Here is a 23,395-nt window from a genome sequence, read left to right on the forward strand (position 1 = left end):
GTGGGAGAAAAACCTAGATTATAATAGGTTGAAAACGAAGTTGAAAGGCTAACTGATCTTGACATTCCAGGTCATTCTGGCTGAATTATCTGTGGGTGTCCTCTAAACCAGGGCTGTCCTAGGCAGAGGTCATGCACGTCGCAGACGTATTATAGAAAGTAAAACGAAACAGGTGAAATTAATGCTAATATTTAATTCAATATGTCTAAAATGTTATCTCTTCAACATGTAATATGTAAAATTATTGAGCTATTTTACCCCCCCCCCATACTAAGTGCTTGAAACCTGGCATGGAGTTCACACTTTGAGCACATTTCTGCTCTCAGGCGCTCAACAGCCACAAATGGCCAGTGTTACCGGATTGAACAGTGCGGCTATAAAGTCCTTTAATAATAAAAAAAAATTCAAGTGATACCCCAATAAATGTTCAGGGAATTCTTCACATCGCTTGCCTAATGTCCTCATTTATTACCACCCTGCGGTTACGGGACGGCGTAGCTCACCATAAACACTCCGACTTTCTGTCTATACTGGAAACCACGACCCTGTGGCCCAGCGTAATCTGTAAGTTCGTACAACAAACTGTCTTCTTAATCATAGGAAGTTTTGGCTACAGTAAAAACTTAAAACTGAACAGAAAGACAAAAACCACAAATTGCTGTCCCTCCAGCAGTTTGGGCGGCAGACGCAAAGCTGAGCTGTTATAAATTAATCCAGGCCACATGAGGCACCCCTCCCGCCGCGGACGAGAGGGCTGAAAATGCGCAACTGATAAGTGTTAGAATCAGTTTCTCTTTTCCGGGATAAAACGACGAGAGGTTTTGGTTATGTGTATAAACAAACTTCATTATCAAGCTATATTCTCTTTGCTAATTAGCTTCTGGCTATTTCTTCAGGAAAAAACCCAGGATTATGAGTCAGTCGCAAGAGTTCTCAAGGCAACTGTAGTGTTATTACATTAATGAAATACTGTAGTAAAATAAAATGTCATTATGCCGGCAAATTCGGTCAGAGAAGTTGCCTCTGTTATATACATTCATTACTGAACATGTTTTGCCCTTCCCAGTACATAAAAAATTCCAAGAGAAATACTGCTAAGGGGAAATCTTCACCACATCGTAACGGCCGTCTGTGATGACTAAAACGTACGCAGTCTGTAAATGTTCTTAAATACCATTTGTTCCCTTAAAATAGCTGAAATGTTTTTCCCTTACATTTTGTTTACACTTTACATTCCCTGGGAAATGCTTTCTTTAGTAATCATGTAAAAACTAGTTGGTATGGTGGTAATACAGTAAATTCTAAATTAATGTGATCAAATTATTAAAACACTACTATGTTTGAAATCCAGGCCCTGTCACATGCATCCATCATCTACCAAAGTGAGAGACATTAAACAGTTGACAGAAGGATTGCTAGGAAAAAACGCGTCTCACAATCAGAGCTCTTTCATGGAATTTCACAGTTAATGTCTGTTACATGGTTTCTGCCAACTGTGCCTGGTTTGACCACAGATACATTATAAAAATAGAGCTTACTCTTCTAAATAAAACATTAAGTACAATTACAGGACTATAATCTGTCAGTCTTTGATGGTGAAATATACCCACTTCCAGGAAGTGAAACATCCGTGCTGAACACAAAGAGAAGTCCATTAGCGTTACAGTTAGACCTCCTTTCTAGGGAATCCAGTTCACCATAAAGAAGCTGTGGCTCATGACACCTAATTCTGTTTAAGATGCATGAATCCCAGGTGGTAAGAGAAAACAAGAAGGTCACCGGAGAGGCAATGACAGTGGAAGAAACAGGAGACACACACACTGTTCTCAAACAGACAAAGGCAGTAGGGAGATCTTTGTAAAATCTTATTTCTCTGCTTCGTGGGGGAATCCTTTCATTTATCTCGGTACCTTCATCTTTGTATACAGCCCACTTAACAGTTACTGAACAATCACCTCTGGATAAGATCACTGTCAAGTTGACGCTAACCTGCTTAATTAGCCTTAAGGTACCATGAGCAAAATTTTAAGGAACATTTTCATCCAGCAATGAAAATTCAAGTTGACTTTTTATTTATTAACACCCAGGTCATGGTACAAATAGATTCATACTACTGTCTAAATCAGTTTGGGGGACTGTTTAGGGATGTTACCCCTCTTTCAAGTAAATACACTGATGCTCAAACCGTCAGTGACCAACTTAAATCTCAAAGGGAAGGTTCCCGCGTCTAGCTCCTGGTCTGCTCCTCGGCTTCTCATCATGTACGTGTACCAGGGCGGACGAGCTCATCACTGAATACCTCGTACAGAACTGCTGAAAGACCTAACCAACGAAGACCATTCAAACGCAAGAGCACTGGGTTTTAAGACTGGATTTCTTTGTGGGTCGCCTGGGTGGCTCAGTCGTTAAGCGCCTGCCTTCGGCTCAGGGCGTGATCCCGGCGTTCTGGGATCGAGCCCCACATCAGGCTCCTCCGCTATGAGCCTGCTTCCTCCTCTCCCACTCCCCCTGCTTGTGTTCCCTCTCTCGCTGGCTGTCTCTGTCAAATAAATAAATAAAATCTTTAAAAAAAAAAAAAAAGACTGGATTTCTTTGTATTCTTTCTGGTCGAGTCCGTCCCCTGACTGAAGGAAAAGCAGGCCACTATGCCAATGACTAATTCACTAGTTGAGATTATTTTGAGGCTTTTAGCTTTGTCCTGACTTTGGAAGAGTTGTTGTTTCTCAGATTCGTCAATCCGGCCGTGATTTACATGAAATGAATGGGCTTTCCCTTCATCACAGTTTAGTGTCTTTTCTATCTCTGCAGTCCTATAAGCAGTCCAAGATCTGCATCTGCCACCCCTCCAAGCATCTGCCATGTGCAATCTCAGACATCTGGCTGAGGGTCATCAGTGAATCAGTCTTTGGGCAAACTGCCCATCTGGGCTCTGACCTGAAGCCAAGTAGCATATTTCCCATTGTGACAATTATCTCTTTCACAGGAGCAACTACAATAGTTATTCTAACTCCTAACTACTTCTTGTCTCTGGGACAAGAATTTCCCATTCTAACCATAATGGAGAATAAGCAGTCTCCTAGCTCAAAGTTACCCTAGACATGGGGATTATCAATTTGCACAGAATTAAAACTGCAGAAAACATATTTAGCTTTGTAGCTTTCCAGCTCTTATGGAGACTCAGAGTCAACACTATAAGCATAAATTGTCACTGGGCAGATGGCCCTTAAAAGGTGTGGGAGAGCAGACCCTCTGTCCAGACTCCCAGAGGTCACAGAAAGTCAGCTGGAGAGGACCTATTCCCGTCTACACAGCCGTCACACCAACTCTATCTCCGACCGTCCCCCATCAGTGGTTCACGCAGGGACACATCTCATTGCCCCTGTGACCACTGTGAGGCAGGGGGACGGCTGAGAACCCACCGTGCCACCTAGTCTAGTTCCTCTGGGCCTCGGAAACATGAAGAGTCCAGGTTCCAACATCAAAGGCCCATCATCAAAGCCTCTATTAAATCCAGAAAGAATTCTACCCCAAGTGGACTGGGGAGAAAGGAATATGATTTATACGGAGTGTATTGGGGAGAAAGGGATATAATTTCCTTGAGTAAATACATAGTTAAACCTGGTATTCAAGAACTTAATTTTCACCTTCGGCTGCTTTCAAGTAACATCAAAGACCCATGACACACAGTGTCGGCAACCTGTCCGACCTGCTACTTAATTAGTCCCTGAATAACAGTTGAAGGTGGAGCTGTCATTAATCGAAAGCATACTTCCTATAGGTGCGATGTTATTTAAATTGGGGTTCATTCCTGGAAGTCCTTTTTACATCATAAAACTAGCACAACATCATAAAAAACATGACTTTCCAAAGCTAAGTGTATCAAACCAAACATGAAAAAAGACCTGAGTACAAACGTTATTTGTGGCAATTCTTCTGCATGGCTGACACTAACTGAGGCTCCTTAAAGTCTGCGTCCACTGAAGTCGGGACTGCGGAGACCATCTCTTCCGGCTACATGTTCCGAGGGAGGCATGGGGGGTATTTCTTGCAGCAAGGATCTCTGAATTTTTAAGTATATGACAGACTGAAGGGAAAAAACAAAGGCCCAGTTCCCTCACGCATGCTATGAGGGTTCTACCTAGGTGATCTCTAGGGCCACTTCCGCTTACACGCCCTGGGACTCCATGCGGGTACACGCATGTCCACACCCGCCTTCCAAAAACGCCACCGTAACTACCACAGTCCACGGTGTTATCACCATGCATTTTAGCCACGGTACTAAAAAATTAATATCCTTGAGAAAAATATGTTTACAGAATGAATTTAAATTGGCATTTTTCAGAAAAGAACAAGGAAGTTTCCAAATCATTTTCTTTCCCCTGTATTTTTCTGTAGGAAACCAGTATTTGAAGGGATATCTATTGCCCTTGCACCTTATTTCAGATGGAATTTTATCAAGTTTACTTTAGAAGTCAACCTCCAGAGTACACACTGTGCACTCTTCCTTCATGCAGTGAAGATTAAACACCGCTCTTGATACTGTACTATCTATCGGGTCCCAGCGTGCCCCACAGCAGCAGTTCTCAAAATGGCGCCTGGACCCACAGTATCCGTATCCCATGGCCCTACCCTGAATCAGAAACTCTGGAACTGGGGCCTAGCAATTTGCTTTAACGAGCCTTTCCTGGTGGTCCTGATCCCTTGTTACAGTTGGAGAACCACCGCCACGAGCACCTCCTTTCCGCTAAAGGCGAACTACAGCAGAAGTCACGATACATCAGCAGATGATGAGTAACAGGAGGTTGCAGAGTCCAGGATAGGAAAGCCTTTTTTGGGTCCAGGGGTTCAGTCTCCCCAGGTTACCTTCCTTCTTAACCCTATCTCCTCTGGCTGATACAGAACTGGAGTCACTGGTGTGCTCCTTGGGCAACGTTTCATTTCCCCACAGCCACACCTGGACTTGACATGGAAGCAACCATCAACAGGGATCTCAGACTCTTCCACCCCAGACGCCTGAAGGAAGATGCTAAGGATGCTCGTAGTGGACTGTCTGTCTCCTGAGCACCCACCACCCTCCGTTTTTTCAGAAACAGAACCGGTCTGAGAATCCAACCCTTCCCCACTCTTGGTCCAGATAAACATTGGGATGGGAGAAGGAATTTACCCCTCCAGGTTAGAGCAAACGACCCTGGTAATGGTGGCCTGGCCAGTCAAAACCCTGCAGCATTCCGACCCCCACTCCCCTCCCCGCAAGCTTATTAGTTCCGGACCAATCTAAGTTGGTTTGGGGAGAGTGACTCTCAGGACCTCTGAAAGAGCTCATGAGTAGAACCTGGCTCTTTCCTGCTGCGTCTTTGGACAATTGTGAAGGCTAAAATGGCAGCATCTAACTTCCCGTCTTATTACCATTTTGAGAAGGCAGAGCTGGGGACTGAAGAAAAACCAACTACTCGTCATATCTGAATTAATGAATAGTGTCATATCTTAAGTTAGAATTATACCAGGACTCCTTAGCCAAAAAAATTTCCTTTTTTGCTTTCCCGACTTTTAGCTGGCTTTTTGATTACTTGAAAGCATCCTAACTGATGTGCTGCCCTTTGTGTATGCTGTCCTCCCTCCTCCCCTGCCCTCTTTGATCATTTTAAATTATGTTATCTACCTGCCTCGAATCTCTTTAGTTCTATTTACTGCTGCCTAATTTTCTACAACACTGTTTTCAGATATTCCTGCTAAAAAGCCATCTACCTCTTCATGACATTTGAAACCCCTGGAATCTGGCCTTTTCTCCGTTGTCAATACCTCCTATTTCATCTCTCAATTCCAGTGACGCTATCTCATTTATGTTTGCCCAACAAGTTTTCCCAACTCTTGTGATACAATTTTATCTTCTGTTTTCTACATTTTCCTATATTTTTTCCTATATTTTCTCTATCTAAATCCTAATTATTTTTTTAAGGTCTAGCTCAAACCCTGTCTCTTATCGGGAAGAGTTCCCCTATCCTACCAATATCCTCTAAGCTCCATTTTTTGGGGCAATGTAGTTACCTTTCTATGTACACACATGTGCATTACCTCCTTGTTAAAACTAACTGGCTAGAGGATAAGAATAGACTCAACCTTTATTTCCTTATTACCTAATAAAACACACAAACTTGATAAATATTTGAATAAATCACTCACTGGTAATACTTTTACACCTGGATTGTCATTCTCCAGCAATTTCAAAATTATAAAGTAATTCAGAGCTTACCTTCAAATCAAGATGGACTACATCGTGAGCATGTAAAAAGCGGACACCTTCTAATATCTGCCTCATGAGCCTTTGAACATCTTTTTCTTTAAAGGCTTCTTCTCTGTCTGCAACACACTGGTCAAAGATTTCACCCCCAGCAGCGCTAGGGAAGGAAAGAAGCACACTAATTACACAGGAAAAGGACTCATTTATTTAGCCTTTTTTGTTCTTAATATTTTACACATTAAGGATCTTTATTTAGATAAACTATAATTTGAGTGTGTGTAAACTTCTGTCTACTTGCCCAAATCCATTTTCTTTTTTAAATAAAAATGTGAGGCTTCTAATACGAGCTAAGATTAACATTTCCAAAGCTAAATAAAAGCATCAGTTTACTTCAAGAATTAAACAGTAAAATATATTAACACTCTTTCAAGTGAAAATTTCTCTCTTTTTAAGATTTTATTTATTTATTTGAGAGACAGAGTTAGTGAGAGAGAGAGAGAGAACACGAGCAGGGGGAGCGGGAGAGGGAGAAGCAGGCTTCCCGCGGAGCAGGGAGCCCGATGTGGGGCTCGATCCCAGGACGCTGGGATTATGACCTGAGCCGAAGGCAGACTCTTAACTGACTGAGCCACCCAGGCGCCCCTCAAGTGAAAATGTCTCAAGAATTTTTGATTACAAAATACAGAGAAATATTTTTATAAAAAATACAAATTATGAAAATAAAGCAAATACCCTCCAATTAATTTAAGACCCCTTCTCCAATCCTAGCTAGAGCCACATCGAGAGGTTAAGTGCTGTTCTCCCTTTGGTGTACTATATCCTTCCAGATTTTAAAAAATTATATATACACACATGTATGAAAATATATACTTACTAAATGTATACAAAAATAGTAGTTGCATGGAGTTTTAAAAAAACATAAATGGTAAATAGGACACATTCTACTGATGTTGTTCTCTTTTTCTTACTTAAACATGTCTTAAGAATCTTTCCTTGATGGTTTTATATTTATCTACCTACCTCATAATTTTGAACTCTTATATCCCTGTGAATAGATAAACCATAACCCTCTGAAGGACGTTTACTTTCTTTCTAATTATTCACAATTTTAAACACTGTTGCGATGAGAAGGCACATCACAGTTTCTCACATGTTTGCTCATGTGCCAAGAGCTATTGCTGTAGATACCCAGAACGAAACAGCTGGAATGAAGGGAACGTGCCTTTAAAACTTTAATAGGAAGAGCCCATCCTCACCAATAATGCAACAGTGATTTCAACTTTCTTCCAGCCTCTGGGCAAAGCATCTTAGTTTGTTTGTTTTCTTCCAAATAATTTTGCCATTAAGAGAAAAAAAATTATCAACATTTAAACATTTTTATTTTTCTTTGGCAGATCTCAAAATTTCCTTTATGTGTTAAAAAAAAAAAAAAAGACCGGTTGCTTTCATAAAGTTGCTACAAAACTGACATGAAATATAGAACCCAAACACCACGCTGCTGTCAGACCAGAGCTGCTTATTAATTTCCTTCCAGCATGATAGTTTCTTTCTTTTTCCTTTTCTGTTAAAGCAATCTATTTCCAAATGCTGCCCATATAAGGAAAGACAATTTGTCACCAAAATTAGATATGAACATATTTAAGTTTAGCTGAACAGTTGCAGGTGATGAAAGTGAAAGCAAATAATTCGTTGGCTAAGGTTTTCATTTTGGCTAAACCTATGCAACTGATTTTTTATTATATTTTGATCAGAGTATTAAAAAAACAAATATGAAAGCATTAAAACCATTTTTATGTATTTAATTGTAAAATGCTCATCACATATTCAGGCACGGTTAAAGTAATATACAAGTCATAAGAAAAGAAACGGTGGACATTCATGACATAGTTACAGAGTAAATTAATTGCAGCCTGGCAGTACCATATACTGTTAATACGGATCTGATGACCGAAAGCAAAAGTCAGTATGAGCTGGGTCAACTCAGTCCCAAGCAGCTAGAGATACACCATGACGTAACACAGGGCCCTCCGCAAGGACACACTACGATTTGGCCAGTTACAACTCAGAACTGTCCGTGTTCCTCCACTAAAACAAAGAACTGTATTTAGGTTGAAAAAGTTTCCCAATCACAATGTATCGTCCCGTGAGTCTCTCAGCTCATTACGACCATTCACAATAAAATTCAATAAAGGTCAATTTACATAAGTGAAAAGATTTCTTTACCTAAACTTTAAGAGCAATTTATTATTACTTCTTTCCACTCTAAGGTGTACCCATTCTAGCTTCAACACAAGGGTTTCCTTTGCTTTCCCAACAATTTAAGTAGTTTACGTAAGCAGAGAATATGAATTACAAGACTACAGTTTTCTGAAAAATTTCAAGGATGTATTTCAAAAGCAGACTACTAAGGAAGCTGTACGGGCTAGGCTTCAGTGACCAGCCAGACCCGCAGACCCTCTGATACGATGTGCGATCATCCCACTTTACATCTGCTTAAATGTAAGCTTGACCCCATTAACCGTCATAGTAACGAATGGAACTAAACAAAATTATACTGAAGAACAATCTGCAACATTGAAAAGCATCTGTTAAGTATGGTTAACACGAAATATAAGAATATTACCAACCACTTCACATGAAGTATCGTCCTTCACATAGAAACCAGAGAAACACTACAAGTTTTGCTGTGCCCCATATTTTAACTACAGGAGAACTTCCATGGTTATGTTACAGTATATTTGCTTTAATAGTGCTTATTTTCCACTACTTAAAAATTACCCAGAAACTGAGTAACTTTATTTTGAATTACACATAATTTTTATCAAAAGTTTTTTTTTTACAAAAACATTAATTCAAGAACTTTTCACAAAAAATTTTACGCAGAAACTATTTTTATAAAACCTATTAAGAACTTTTCGTTTCAATGTTCTAGTGGCCCTTAGAAAGTTAAGGGATAAGTATCTTTTTCCTTTTTTTTTTAAGATTTTATTTATTTATTTGACAGAGAGAGAGACAGCCAGCGAGAGAGGGAACACAAGCAGGGGGAGTGGGAGAGGGAGAAGCAGGCTCATAGCAGAGGAGCCTGATGTGGGGCTCGATCCCAGGACTCAGGGATCATGCCGAGCCAAAGGCAGACGTCTAACGACTGAGGCACCAGTCGTGAGGTGCCCCAGGGTAAGTATCTTTTGATCAACATTACGCAGAGCCATGTACATGATGTTTGCGGGCTAAGAGCAACTGTGTTTCCCTGGCTGCCTGCACCTTGGCTAGATCCTAGCCCCCAACCTCTAACACCAAACATTCCTTCTTCTATTGAAACTAGCATATCCATTTCTACCAGCTTCAAGGCTCAGTTCAGATCTTCCCTCCCTCCCCCCCAAATTAACAAATACCAATCAAATATGTTAGGTCCTCTGCAATATGCTATGGATACAAAGATAAGTTATAAATAAGTATGGGGACGCCTGGGTGGCTCAGGTCATGATCCCAGGGTCCCGCACTGGGCTCCTTGCTCAGTGGGGAGCCTGCTTCTCCCTCTGCCTGCCACTCCCCCTGCTTGTGCATGCTCTCGCACTCTCTCTGACACATAAATAAATAAAATCTTTAAAATAAATAAATAAATAAATAAATAAATAAATAAATAAATAGGGCTTATAACTTCAGGTACTAAGTGGGAGAGAGAAAGATGAGACACATTTTAAAGAATACATATGCATAAATATATATGGGTGTTAAACTACATATCAAGTGATTTGATAAGTCAGGAACTGAGCAATTCACCGGAAAGGAGAAAAAAAGCTTAGAAAAATGACATGTATTCTAAGACTTGTAGAAGGAATAGGAATCCACTAGACGAAATGGTTAAGAGCACATGCCAGGCATAGTGAACACATGTAAAAGGGCATGGTGGTGTCAGAAATACATGATATGACTCACTAAGGGTTAAGTACCTACTCCCCCTTTCAGCCAAATGGCACAGAACTTACCCTCCAGCCATAAACAACTAGAAAATGAGCAAAGTATACGAGCCAACTATTTTCAGACATGAGAACACAGGCAGTTCGGACCATGATCCCTAAGAAGAGGGACGCAAACAAGTTGAGCCCTACTGTCTCTGTCTTCCTACTTGGAAGAAACTTATGGACCGTGTGTTACAGGGTGGAGGAGAAGCCCAGGCAGAATATGGCAGCCTTGCTAAACTGAAGACACAGACCAGGACTCTGACAAAGGTAATGAAGTGGGATTTCCAGAGGAGAGACCTACACAGAGGAAGATCGCCAGACATCTGCTTAGCTGTATCCTGAAGTCTCAGACAAAATATTAATAGGGGCAAGCATAAGGTGAAACTCTGTAAGGTCAAGCAAAGAACTGCTGGAAAATTAGAAGCTGAACAATTCCTAGCATTCACAGAGAGCAGAATAAGATATTTGAATTTTGTCCAGTTGAAGTAGAAAAATCATGTGAACCGCTAAGGCAGTCAGCAGCCCCCCCTCACCGTGCCCCCCCACCACCCCAGAAGGGCCATACATTAGTAGTAAGATTAAGTAGCCTTTGAACTACCCCAACAAAGCTGATTCACAAGTAATTTAACTGCCTGCCAAAATGAACATCATCATTCTTTAATGGAAGATCATAAAATCCACTCAACACTGTGCCAATCTTAATGTATGGCATCATTCCAAAAATTACTAGACATCTGAAAATGCCACAAATTACAATCCACAACTTACAGGAAAACAATAAAAACAGACCCAGAAATAACAGAGATAATGGAACTGGCAGATAAATATACTCAAGGATTTAAAGTAAAATATGAACATAACAAGACAGAGATGATGAGTATAAAAAAGGACCAAATGGAACTTCTAGAGATAAATAATAAAGTATCTAAAATGAAAACTGCACTGGATGGGCTTTATAGCACTGCACAAGAATCAGTGAATTTTAAGACGTAGCAATAGAATTTTAAGACCTAGCAATTTAATCTTTAGAGAGGGGAAGAAAGACAATAGGACCCCAGGGACCTGAGTGACAATATCAAGCAGTTTAACAGATTGTAATTGCAGGAACAAGAGAAGAGTGGTGGGGGCAGACAAATATTTTTTTAAATAATTGGCTGAAAAATTCCTAAATCTGATAAAAACCGTAACCCCAAAGATGCAACCAAGTAGCTCAAAGTAAACCCGGAGCAGGAAAAACACAAAGAAAACCAAGGCACATTATGCTCAAATTACTGAATTACTGTCCTTTAAAAGACACGACATTTATAAGGGAACCAAGAATCAATGCAGACTTCTCACCATAAACAACACAAGGCAGATGACAATGCAATGATATCTTTAAGTGCTGAGAAAAGAGAGTTGTCTGAAATGCACGGTGAGCTTGGAAAAGGACTAGCAGGAGAGGAGGCAGAAGTCAGAGAAACAGGAGATGAAGTGAGAACAATCTGAAATATCCTAGGTAAGGCAATGAGGGGTTAGTGTATAACGCTAAATGTCTCTTTCTCCAGAAGCACTCCGTCCCTCCAGGCAGCATAAAGCAGCACAACTCATGGCTAAAAGCTTTGGAATCACACCCTCCCAGGCTGAATCTCGGCTCTGCTATTTGCAGTGTGACCTCAGGTTGATTACTCCTCTGAAATTTTTTCTCATATAAAATCTTGTTCTAAAATTTACAAATAAACAAATTCAGTGAAGTTGCAGGATACAAAAGCAATATACCAAAATCAGTGTGTTTTTATACACTAACAATGAACTTTCAGAAAGAGAATTTAAGAAAATAATCCCATTTTCAATGGCATCAGAAAGAATAAAATACTTAGGAATAAATTTAACCAAGAAAGTGAAAGATCTATACAATGAAAACTATAAAACACTGATGAAAGAAATCAAAGAAGACACAAGTAAATGGGAAGCTATACCATGCTCATGGGTTGGAAGAATTAATACTGTTGAACAGTCCATACGATTCAAAGTAATCTACAGATCCAACACGATTCGTATCAAAATTCCAATGTCATTTTTCAGAGACACAGAAAAAACAATCCTAAAATTTGCATGGAACCACAAAAGACCCTGAATAACAAAGGCAATCTTGAGAAACAACAAATCTGGATTTCAAAATATATTTCCGATTTCAAAATAAATTACAAAGTGCTACTCAACCATTAAAAAGAATGAAATCTTGCCATTTGTGACAACACAGATGGACCTGGAAGGTATTATGCTAAGTGAAATGACAAATACCATATAATTTCACTCATCTGTGGAATCTAAAAAAACCAAAACAGATGAACTAACAAAACAAAATTCATAGATATAGAGAACATACTGGTGGTAACCAGAGGGGAGAGAGGTGGGCAAAATGGGTGAAGGGGGCCAATTATACGGAGATGGATGGTAACTCGACCTTTAGTGCTGATCACTTTGTAGGACACGCAGATGTCAAATTATGTTGTATATCTGAAGCTTACATAATGTTATATACCAGTTGTACTGCAATGACAAAAAATTTCTTGTGGAAAAAACTGTGTGTGTGTGTGTGTGTGTGTGTGTGTGTGTGTGTGTGTATCGAAGCCATAGCAATAAAAACAGTATGGTATTGGCATAAAAACAGACAGATCAATGGAACAGAAACAGAAAGCCCAGAAATAAAACTATGCACAGATGGTCAATTAATTTATGAAAAAGGAGCCAAGAACATAAAATGGGGAAAGGACCCATATCTTACATCATGCACAAAAGTCAACTCAAAATAGATTAAAGATTTGAATGTAAGACCTGAACTGTAAAACTCCTAGAAGAAATCATAAGCTATATGCTCCTTGACATAGGTCTTGGCAATTTTCTTGGTTTGACAGCAAAAGCAAAAATAAACAAGTGGGGATACATCAAATTAAAAAGTTTCTGCTCAGCAAAGGAAACCATCAACAAAATGGAAAGCAACCTATGGGATAGGAGAAAATATCTGCAAATCATCTATCTGATAAGGGCTTAATATCCAAAGTATATAAAGAACTTGTACAACCAATCTGATTAAAAAATGGGTTGAGAAACTAAACAAACCATTTTTCCAAAGAAGACATACAAATGGCCAACAAGTGCATGAAACCGTTCTCAACATCACTAATCATCAGGAAAAGGCAAATCAAAATCACTATTGGGTATCATCTCATACCTGTTAGGATGGCTGTCATCAAAAAGAGACAAGTGTTGGCAAAGATGTGGACAAAAGGGACTCCGTGGGCACTGCTAGTGTGAATGTAAACTGGTGCAGCCACTATGGTAAACAGTATGGGAGCGCCTGGGTGGCTCAGATGGTTAAGAGTCAGCCTTCGGCTCTGGTCATGATCCCAGGGTCCTGGGATCGAGCCCCGCATTGGGCTCCCTGCTCCGCGGGGAACCTGCTTCTCCCTCTCCTTCTATTGCTCCCCCTGCTTCTTGTGCTCTCTATCTCTCTCTGTCAAATAAATAAAATCTTTTTTTTTTTAAGATTTTATTTATTTATTTGACAGAGACAGCCAGCGAGAGAGGGAACACAAGCAGGGGGAGTGAAGAAGCAGGCTCCCAGCGGAGCAGGGAGCCCGATGCGGGGCTTGATCCCAGGACCCTGGGATCATGACCTGAGCTGAAGGCAGATGCTCAATGACTGAGCCACCCAGGCACCCCTCAAATAAATAAAATCTAAAAAAAAAAAAGAAAAAAAAAAAGAAAAGAAAAAGAAAACAATATGGAGTTCATCAAAGAATTAAGAATAAAATTTCCATATGATCTAGAAATCCCACTTCTGGATATACATACAAAAGAAATGAAAACAGAATCTCAAAAAGATTTACATTCCCATGTTCACTGCAGCATTGATCACAATAGCCAAGATATGAAAACCCCTAAGCGTCCACGAACGGATGAATGGGAGAATGGACAACAAAGAAGATGTGTTGTACATATACTGGAATATTACTCACCCATACAAATACAGTCCGCTTATATGTGGAATCTACAGAGGCAAAGCTCCTAGAAACAGAGACTAGCATGGTGGTTACCAGGGGGTGGGGAGGTGGGGGAAAAGGAGAGATAGTGGTCAAAGGGTACAACTGCCAGTTACAAGATGAGTAAGTTCTGAAGATTTAATGTACAGCATAGTGCATGGTTAATAATACTATATTATATACTTGAAAGTTGCTAAGAGAGTAAATCTTCAACATTCTTCCCACACATACACGCACACGAAAGGTAACTCACGATAGGACTTGAGGCAGGTGTTAGCTAATGCCATGGTGGTAATCATTACACAATACATTAGCACATCAAATCAGCACATTCTACACCTCGAGCTTACCGAATGTTTTATGTCAACTCTACCTCAATAAAGCTGGAAAAAATTTTAAAAATGAAACAAATCGTGGTTATAAAGCATGTAATTTATATAAAGCTGGCTGAAAGGCTCAGCATAGTGCCTGGCACACAGTAAATTCTTAACACAACCATTATGCTTTGTGTTCCCACAGCAACTAGCAAGCATTTCTAGTAAAACACCACCTTGCCGCAATCATTTGTATTTCCTTCACTACACCTGCAGCCCCTGGAGGGGAGAGGCTGCGCTGTTTTTACGTTTAAACCACCAGCACCTATCAGCACCTAGTCATATGGCTGTACTTGTATGGGAAATGCATTAGGGACACAGTGGCCATAAACCTGCCTAGCTCCGTAACAACAATCCTGATGTGACCAAGAGCTTTGATATCTCAATATCTAAAAGTGTATTTCTAAGACTTTGCCTTCAAACAAAAAGTAGAACACAAACATTTTTAGCCAAATCATATTGATGTGTGGTTCTAAAACCATGATCACCGAATCAAGAGAAGCCACCAAAGATTTCTAAGCAAGGGAATAATATCACCACATCTGTGTCTTAGTTACCTAACAGAAGCCTGCGGCACGTCCTAGAATTGAAGCCAGGGTGATCAGCCACGAAACTACCGAGAGTCCCTGGGAGAGACAATGAGGACCCAATACAGAGGAGAAACGGCAAGTACTAAGAAAAAAGGGACGCAGGGGTGAGGCTTAAGTGGAAGACCTGGTAATTTATTATATATGAGCTTTTAAAGGAGATAAGGGAAACAAGGATAGTATCAAGGTTTCTAGGCTGAGCTATGAAAAAAATGGGGGTAACAACGGAAAGGGGGAACAAATGAAAAACAGGCATTATCAGGGCAATGCAGGAGTGCACAATTGATCCTGAACTGATGTGTGGTTGGATACAGAGATAGGCAGTAGGCAGTTGGAACTTAGAAAGTCCAAGGTTGGATTAGCCATCAAGGAAATTCAAATCAAAACCACACTGAGATACCACCTTACGCCAGTTAGAATGGCAAAAATAGACAAGGCAAGAAACAACAATTGTTGGAGAGGATGTGGAGAAAGGGGATCCCTCCTACATTGTTGGTGGGAATGCAAGTTGGTACAGCCACTCTGGAAAACAGCGTGGAGGTCCCTTAAAAAGTTAAAAATTGAGCTACCCTATGATCCAGCCATTGCACTACTGGGTATTCACCCCAAAGATACAGACGTAGTGAAGAGAAGGGCCATATGCACCCCAATGTTCATAGCAGCAATGTCCACAATAGCTAAATCGTGGAAGGAGCTGAGATGCCCTTCAACAGATGACTGGATTAAGAAGTTGTGGTCCATATATACAATGGAATATTACTCAGCTATCAGAAAGAACGAGTTCTCAACATTTGCTACAACATGGACGGCACTGGAGGAGATAATGCTAAGTGAAATAAGTCAAGCAGAGAAAGACAACTATCATATGATTTCTCTCATCTATGGAACATAAGAACTAGGAAGATCGGTAGGGGAAGAAAGGGATAAAGAAAGGGGGGGTAATCAGAAGGGGGAATGAAACATGAGAGACTATGGACTATGAGAAACAAACTGAGGACCTCAGAGGGGAGGGGATGGGGGAATGGGATAGGCCGGTGATGGGTAGTAAGGAGGGCACGTATTGCATGGTGCACTGGGTGTTATACACAACTAATGAATCATCGAGCCTTACATCGGAAACCGGGGATGTACTGTATGGTGACTAACATAATATAATAAAAAATCATTAAAATAAAAAAAAAAAAAGAAAGTCCAAGGTTGGAGACAAAGATTTGGCAATAATCACATGTAAATAGTAGCTGAAGCCACAAACATGGATTGTTATCATTGGGAGTAAATGTACAGAATATAAATGTATGACAAGAACAACACTAACGAACTATGGGGAGCGCCTGTATTCATACAGTAGAAGCAGGGTAAAAGGCTGAGCGAGGCTTAAAAAAAAAAAAAAAAAAGAGGACCATGAAAGCCAAGAAAGAACATCATTTCAAGAAAGAAAGTATGATACAGTGTTTACAGAGAGTAAGAAGCCAACACTAAAAAGAGGAGATGGATTTTGGCGAACCGGGTTTGGGAAGAGCTGGTGCGGCGGAAGGAAGCGTGTGCCGATGGGGATCGCTGAAGAACACCACGGACTAGAAGGAGAGGAGAGCCAGGACTATGGTTTAAAGACAGTCAAAGCTGAGGAAAAGGAATCTGAGGGTGAGAGAGCCACAACACTGGCAGACAAGGGAAGAGAACTGGAAGAGGGGCTGAAGGGCTGAGAGCGGCCAGTGAACTGATTTAAAAACAAACCAGCGGCCCTAGCCAAGGAACGAAGAGAATTAAAGAGCACAAGTTACGATCATAGGCTCAGAGTTAAGCAGTGGAAACTTGGAACAGAAGGGAAGGGGTGAGGGATGCAGAGGGAGTGTGCCTACCGGCCTTTATTTCTCCAGAAAGGGGAGCAAGGGCTCAGTATCTGAGAAAAGACGAAAGCAGGTGATGTACTAAGTGTGTTACAGGTTCCGAGTAGATCCTGGTGGCGGAAGGTGGCGGGGTGGGGGGAATCCATTAAAAGAATGAGAAATTAGGTAAAGAATTACCCAATGACAGCAAAAGCCCATCTGCGGACTCTTCACACTTGGAACAAGCAGGTGGGAGACTCCATAGATCTGCCCCTGGGTGCGCAGGACGCGCACAGGCTGGGGTTTCAAACCAGCAAAAGCAGGTGCAGGGGAAGACTAGGAGGAAGAAGGAAAGAATGGGAGGGGCTGGCCAGAGATGAGCTGAAACAACTACCGAAGAAGAAAAGGGAATCAATCACAGGACAGCAAAAAGTCAGGAACTGGCTGAAAGACTGGAAGACCCGAGAAGAGCCCGGGACTAAAGGCTGAAGAGCAGGTTTGGTGAGAACAGGAGAGGAACGAGATCTGGGCAGACAATAATACCTCACAAAGTCTTTTCTAGATCAACTTCCAATTCTGCCTTAATCCTCTCCAAAACAAACTGGAAACCAAAAACCTACGTAGGCTGGGGATTTACATAGGAGCTTTCTTAAACCAACTTTTTTTTAAGTTAGAAAACAACTTTATTTGGAAACGATTCACAGACATTATGTTTGTTAATCAGCCATCATTTAGTATTTTTACTATTATAATTAAAAATACCCCGCGGGAAACACTTTTTGTTCTTCTCATCGTTCACATTTTATAATTTCTTTAGAAGGGATTCCGATAAGTGAAGTTATGGAATTAAAATTTATGAGCACAGTGCTCTTGAATTACATTATCAAGACGGAGCCACTATTTTAGCCATCCAGAATTTGCTTTCTACAAACTTTTAAATTTTTAAAAAACAATACTACACACATTTTTAAACTTTTTCTTTTAACAACATTTTAAAAAGACTATGTCGAAAGATTTATATCCACCTTAGCTTTTTAAATAACTGCACAGTAATTCACTTTGTGACATTATCACTTCTTTAACCAACTAACCCCTTTCTTCTAAACAATTAGGTTATTTCTTTTTTGTTTCATTAAAAAGAAAACATTTCACTGAATATTTTCAAACACATCTTTGCCCAACTGCCTGATTATTTCCTTGTGAAAAAATATGTAAGTGAAATTGCTGGATTAAAGAGTGGTTTTTTGTTTTTTTTTTTTTAAAGTTTTTGATACATAACTCCAGTGTGTCCTCCAGAAAAGGTGCACCAATTAATAGTCCCACCTGTAGTATAAATCAGATGGTTCAATCCACGAATACCACTTTTTCTTTATGATCTTTGCTACTCTTCTAAGGGGAAATTGAAAACTTATTTTTAAATTTACATTATGAAAATCATATATTTTTCGTGTACATACAGGGCATTTATATATATGTATGTCTATGTGGAATTTCTCTTCATATCTGTTAAAAAGAAAAGCACAGGCCCAAAATGGTGTCACTTAAACCAAATCACCAAACTGGGGCTTAATACCTAATCTAATTGCAGTTTCAACCTTCTCCAGAAGTGTAAGTCTTAACCAGTCAGTCAGAAAATATCTGACCAGCATCAGTGAGGAATCTCGCATGGGCCCTATCTGTCCTCCCCAAAGAAGATGAGCTAATCCACCTAATAAGACCCCCTGCCCGTCCCATAAGGGAAGGTGATCTTGCCTGAAACAATCCTTTCTTTTCTTTTGCTAATAACTTCTTGCCACACCCTCCTTCCTAGAAAAACTGTCCATTTTGTACAACCCCTGGGAGCTGCCCTCCGCTTGCTAGAATCACTTAATAAAGCTGATTAGATCTTCAACTTCACTTGGTTGAAATTTTGTTTAACATATTCTTTTTTTTTTTTTTAAAGATTTTATTTATTTATTTGACAGAGATAGAGACAGCCAGCGAGAGAGGGAACACAAGCAGGGGGAGCGGGAGAGGAAGAAGCAGGCTCATAGCGGAGGAGACTGATGTGGGGCTCGATCCCGTAACGCGGGGATCACGCCCTGAGCCGAAGGCAGGCGCCTAACCGCTGTGCCACCCAGGCGTCCCTGTTTAACATATTCTTTGTCCATTGTTTCTAAACTGGGAGATTCATGTTTTTGTGTAATTTGTAATATCTACTTACATAGTAAAGAAATTTTAAGCATTTTGGGTGAACAGATAAAACTATTCTCCCTGAGCTTGTCTTTTCATTTTGTGTTTCTTGTTGTAGTGAAGACTTCCAATGTATTCCAATCTACCAATCATTTCCTTTGGTCAGAGAAGCAGAGAGGAAAACAGGATTTCTTAAGAAGAAAAAAATGTTCATTTTCCAAAGCTGTCTCCTATACAGTCCCTACTTACTCAAATGAAAACATGGTATGAATCAAAACAATTGTCTCTGAGAGAAAGGAGGTTGTTAACTCAGACTATATGAACAGGGAAGGGATTGTAAAATGTCTCTTATTTTAATATTACCTTGGTATTATTTACTTTCTGTAGAATGCCTCTAATAAGAACATAAGAGAACTTTACCATCAGAAGAATTTCATTAAAGAATGAAAATAAAAAATCTAATATACATGCAAATCCTTATTAATTTGGTATTTTCCAAATTAACAAGAGAAACACATGAAAAAGTTCTGGAAAATCGTCAGATTTCCAGAGCCAGGCTGCAACGCATATCACAGATGACTAGCAGCCTACAAAGTGTGGACTGTCACACAAACTCTATCTAAGGAAAACAATACTTACTATTCCAGAACCAAGATCATTTCTGATGGAGTTTCATAGACTTCATGTAAATTAATGACCCAAGGATTGTCTTGTGCTAGTTCGAGAACTGCAATCTCATGAATTATTTCCATCCGACAATCTTGACCTTTTCTTCTTTTTCTCATGAACTTTGCTGCAAATTCTTTTCCAGAATCTTTCTTTATACATTTCCTCACCACTGCAAATTTCCCCCTAGAATTAAACAAAAACACTCACTGTTAAACTTGACAACTTTCTAGAAATGGTAAATTTTAATAAAATTTCCAAATATTCATCAGTGGATATTCAAATTTAGACCACATTCAATCACAAATGCAGCACTACCACTTAGGAATTTAATAGGTACATCTGTAATCAAATAAAATTTAACTGGCAAACCTGCAAAATTCCTTCTAAACAGAGAATAACCAAATATTAAAGTCAGTATTTTTTGCAGTTATACATAAAGAATTTTTTTTTTACACATTTATACATAAGAATGATTCAAATCTTGAAAAAAGGCATTTGACTTATTAACAGAAACTGGTTATCAGAATTCCTAAAAGAATTGAATTGACTCTAATACTGTATCACCTTTTAAGACTATAAAGGTTAGGGGGGCGCCTGGGTGGCTCAGTCGTTAAGTGTCTGCCTTCGGCTCAGGTCATGATGCCAGGGTCCTGGGATCGAGCCCCGCATCGGGCTCCCTGCTCAGCAGGAAGCCTGCTTCTCCTTCTCCTACTCCCCCTGCTTGTGTTCCCTCTCTAGCTGTGTCTCTCTCTCTGTCCAATAAATAAAATCTTAAAAAAAAAAAAAAAAACTATAAAAGTTAGGGATCTCATTTATGTATTTCAACTACAGCATTAGCTGGAAATGTCTAGTTTTCCTATAAAGACAGATACAACAAGCATTATTTTGATACATTACATTATCACTTGTTACTAAACTAATAAGCAAGTCACAGGGGAATCGGTATAACAAACTAAGAAAATTAAGGCTATGAGCTCTGGAATCAGATGTGGGTTTGAATCCCACAAATAGTTCTGCGCCTCCTTGGGCAATTCATTTAACCTTTTTAAATCTCATCTTCCTTACTGTAAAAGAGGACACACCAGAATCCACTTCACAGGGTTGTGTGAGAACTCAAGTGTATAATACAGATCAATTGCTTAACATGGGACTTGCCACATAATAAGTGCTAAATAAAATACTATTAATCAAACAAATCATTAATTTGTGATAGTCATCACCCAAAAATAGCCAATCTTTAAGTTGGAAGGCAGCTTAGAAATCAGTTTTTTTCCCCCTCTACCTAATGCCAAATGCCAATGTCAGTGTCTTCTTTCAAACTGTGAGGTAGTCTCTTCCACTCCTGGGTGCATATTATTTTAATAAGATTTTCATTCCAAGCCTGAAGTGAAGGGCTGTTAAGTCTGGCCTTTTGCGGAGCAGCAGTACAGAAAGAGCTTTCTCTTCCAAATACCGATCTATCGGGTAGTGACAGATTCTAAAGATCTGTTAAATGCCACTCCCTTTTCCAATCTTTTTTTTTTAAAGATTTTATTTATTTGAGAGCAAGAGGGGGAGAGAAAGAGTACAAGCAGGGCGGAGGGAGAAGCAGACACCCCTCTGAGCAGGGAGCTCAATCCCAGGACCCTGGGATCATGGCCTGAGCCAAAGGCAGAGGCTTAATCGACTGAGCCACCCAGGCGCCCCTCCTTTTTCCAATTTTCAATCATTCCTCATCCCCATAAAGGTTTTTAAGACTTTCTCCTTATTATGGCTCATCAGGACTGCGGATAAAATGTGCCAACCAAATCTGCCGCAACTCCCCCAAGTATGCTCAAGTCGAAGGGTTACATCATGATTATTCTGTTGATGTTGGTACAATACAACCTAATATTTGCTTTAAAAAAAAAAACAACACCTGACCGGTTTTTCATATTTCATATCGAGCTGGTAAATAAACCACCTAGATCTTTTTCCTTTTGAATTTTTTCAAGCCAGTGTCCTCATAGTATATTTTTAAAACATGGTTTTTTGTTTAAAGACTTACTTGAGAGAGAGAGAGAGAGAGAGAGAGTGAGTGTGCAGGGAAAGGGCAGAGGGAGAGAGAGAGAGAGAATCCTAAGCAGGCTCCACACAGAGCGTGGAGCGCTACTTGGTGTTCAATCCCACCATCCTGAGACCACGACCTGAGCGGAAACCAAGAGTTGCACGCTTAACCAACTGAGTCACCCAGGTGCCCCAATTTTTAAAATGTTTAAAAAAATTAAAGTCAAGGCTTTCACGTAAATTCTAATTTCTAGGTTCAGACCCAGCCTTCTAGACTACTGATGTAATTTTGAGTACTAATTCTTCCTTCCTAACTACTGTTAACCACAAATATATTTTTCATGCGCTCTATACTTTTGTAACCACCACTAATAAAAATGTTAAAGGATATATCCTCAGGCATATCGGTGAACGCAGTTGCTCACATAAGTAGCAATCTACCTAACTGCATCCTTGTTCAGATCAAAGTTTTGTTTACAAAATGTGAACGACTTCTATAGATTCTTAAGGGATTAAATCATAAACCTATTCATCACAGATTAACGTCTTTTATTTTACCCCACAAAATCGTTACACTAACATCTCCATCAAGTTTTAAAAGGTTCCTAAGGACCATTGGGTTCTTTTGAGAAAAAAACTCATAGATATTAAAAGAATCAGGGGCGACTGGGGGGCTCAGTCGGTTAAGCATCTGCCTTCAGCTCAGGTCATGATCTCAAGGTCTTGGGATCAAGCCCCACATTGGGCTCCCTGCTCAGTGGGGAGTCTGCTGTTTCCTCTCCTTCTGCCCCCCACTCGTGCTTGCTCTCTCTCTCCCAAATAAATAAAATCTTTAAAAAAGATATAAAAGAATCAAATCATTAATATGTCAGAAGTTTCAAAAGAAGAGAAAAAAAAGAGAAAGTTTCATTTATGAAAAAATAACCAACATATATAATTGACAGCAAGCATGTTCCTGGTAAATCAGAAATGACTCTGTTGAACTGCTTTCAAAATATTCCCCCATCAAACACACAAACATTTACTGTTCACACACTTAACATTCCAGGCAATATGGTACTCTGCAGTAAGTAAAATACTACTTAATATCTGGCCTGAATGCGTATTTTTGCACAGATGGGGAGACAGATGACTCAAAAGGGAAAAGGGACTCATATACATTGCAAACCTACAAACTCTGGGAGCCTTTGTTACAGAAAAGCTACTGCTAAATTCAGGAACCAGGGGCAAGTACAGGAAAGAGACCCACACTTAATCCAGCATCTGGGGCCATACAACCATTTCTTAGGGTCACCAGCACAGCTCCCATGGCTCTCCACCCACACCTGTGACTACTCCTGACACAGCCTTTGTTTTTGTGGAAGCACTCCTCACAATTTCAGGTTTATTCTTTTCTTTCCACTGTGTCACGCGTTATGTTGGGAGCCAGCAAACTTTTCTGTAGAGGGGCAGATAGCAAATATTTTTGGTCTTGCTGGTCTCTGTTGCCATTAAGCAAGTCTGCTATCGTAAAACGA

The 23,395-nt window shown here is 40.0% G+C and overlaps 1 protein-coding gene across 1 annotated transcript in view; it reads right to left on the reverse strand.

Moving 5' to 3' along the window:
* STK17A (serine/threonine kinase 17a) overlaps nucleotides 1-23,395 on the reverse strand; it is a 42,469-nt gene that overhangs the window by 10,671 nt on the left and 8,403 nt on the right. Inside the window, exons 2-3 of the mRNA XM_026502729.4 lie at nucleotides 19,824-20,036; nucleotides 6,251-6,395 (exon numbers count right to left, since the gene is read on the reverse strand). Of these exons, the coding sequence (XP_026358514.1) occupies nucleotides 6,251-6,395; nucleotides 19,824-20,036 (358 nt within the window). The remainder of the gene's footprint in view (nucleotides 1-6,250; nucleotides 6,396-19,823; nucleotides 20,037-23,395) is intronic.

Source organism: Ursus arctos, unplaced genomic scaffold (assembly GCF_023065955.2).
Source record: "Ursus arctos isolate Adak ecotype North America unplaced genomic scaffold, UrsArc2.0 scaffold_3, whole genome shotgun sequence".
NCBI lineage: Eukaryota > Metazoa > Chordata > Mammalia > Carnivora > Ursidae > Ursus > Ursus arctos.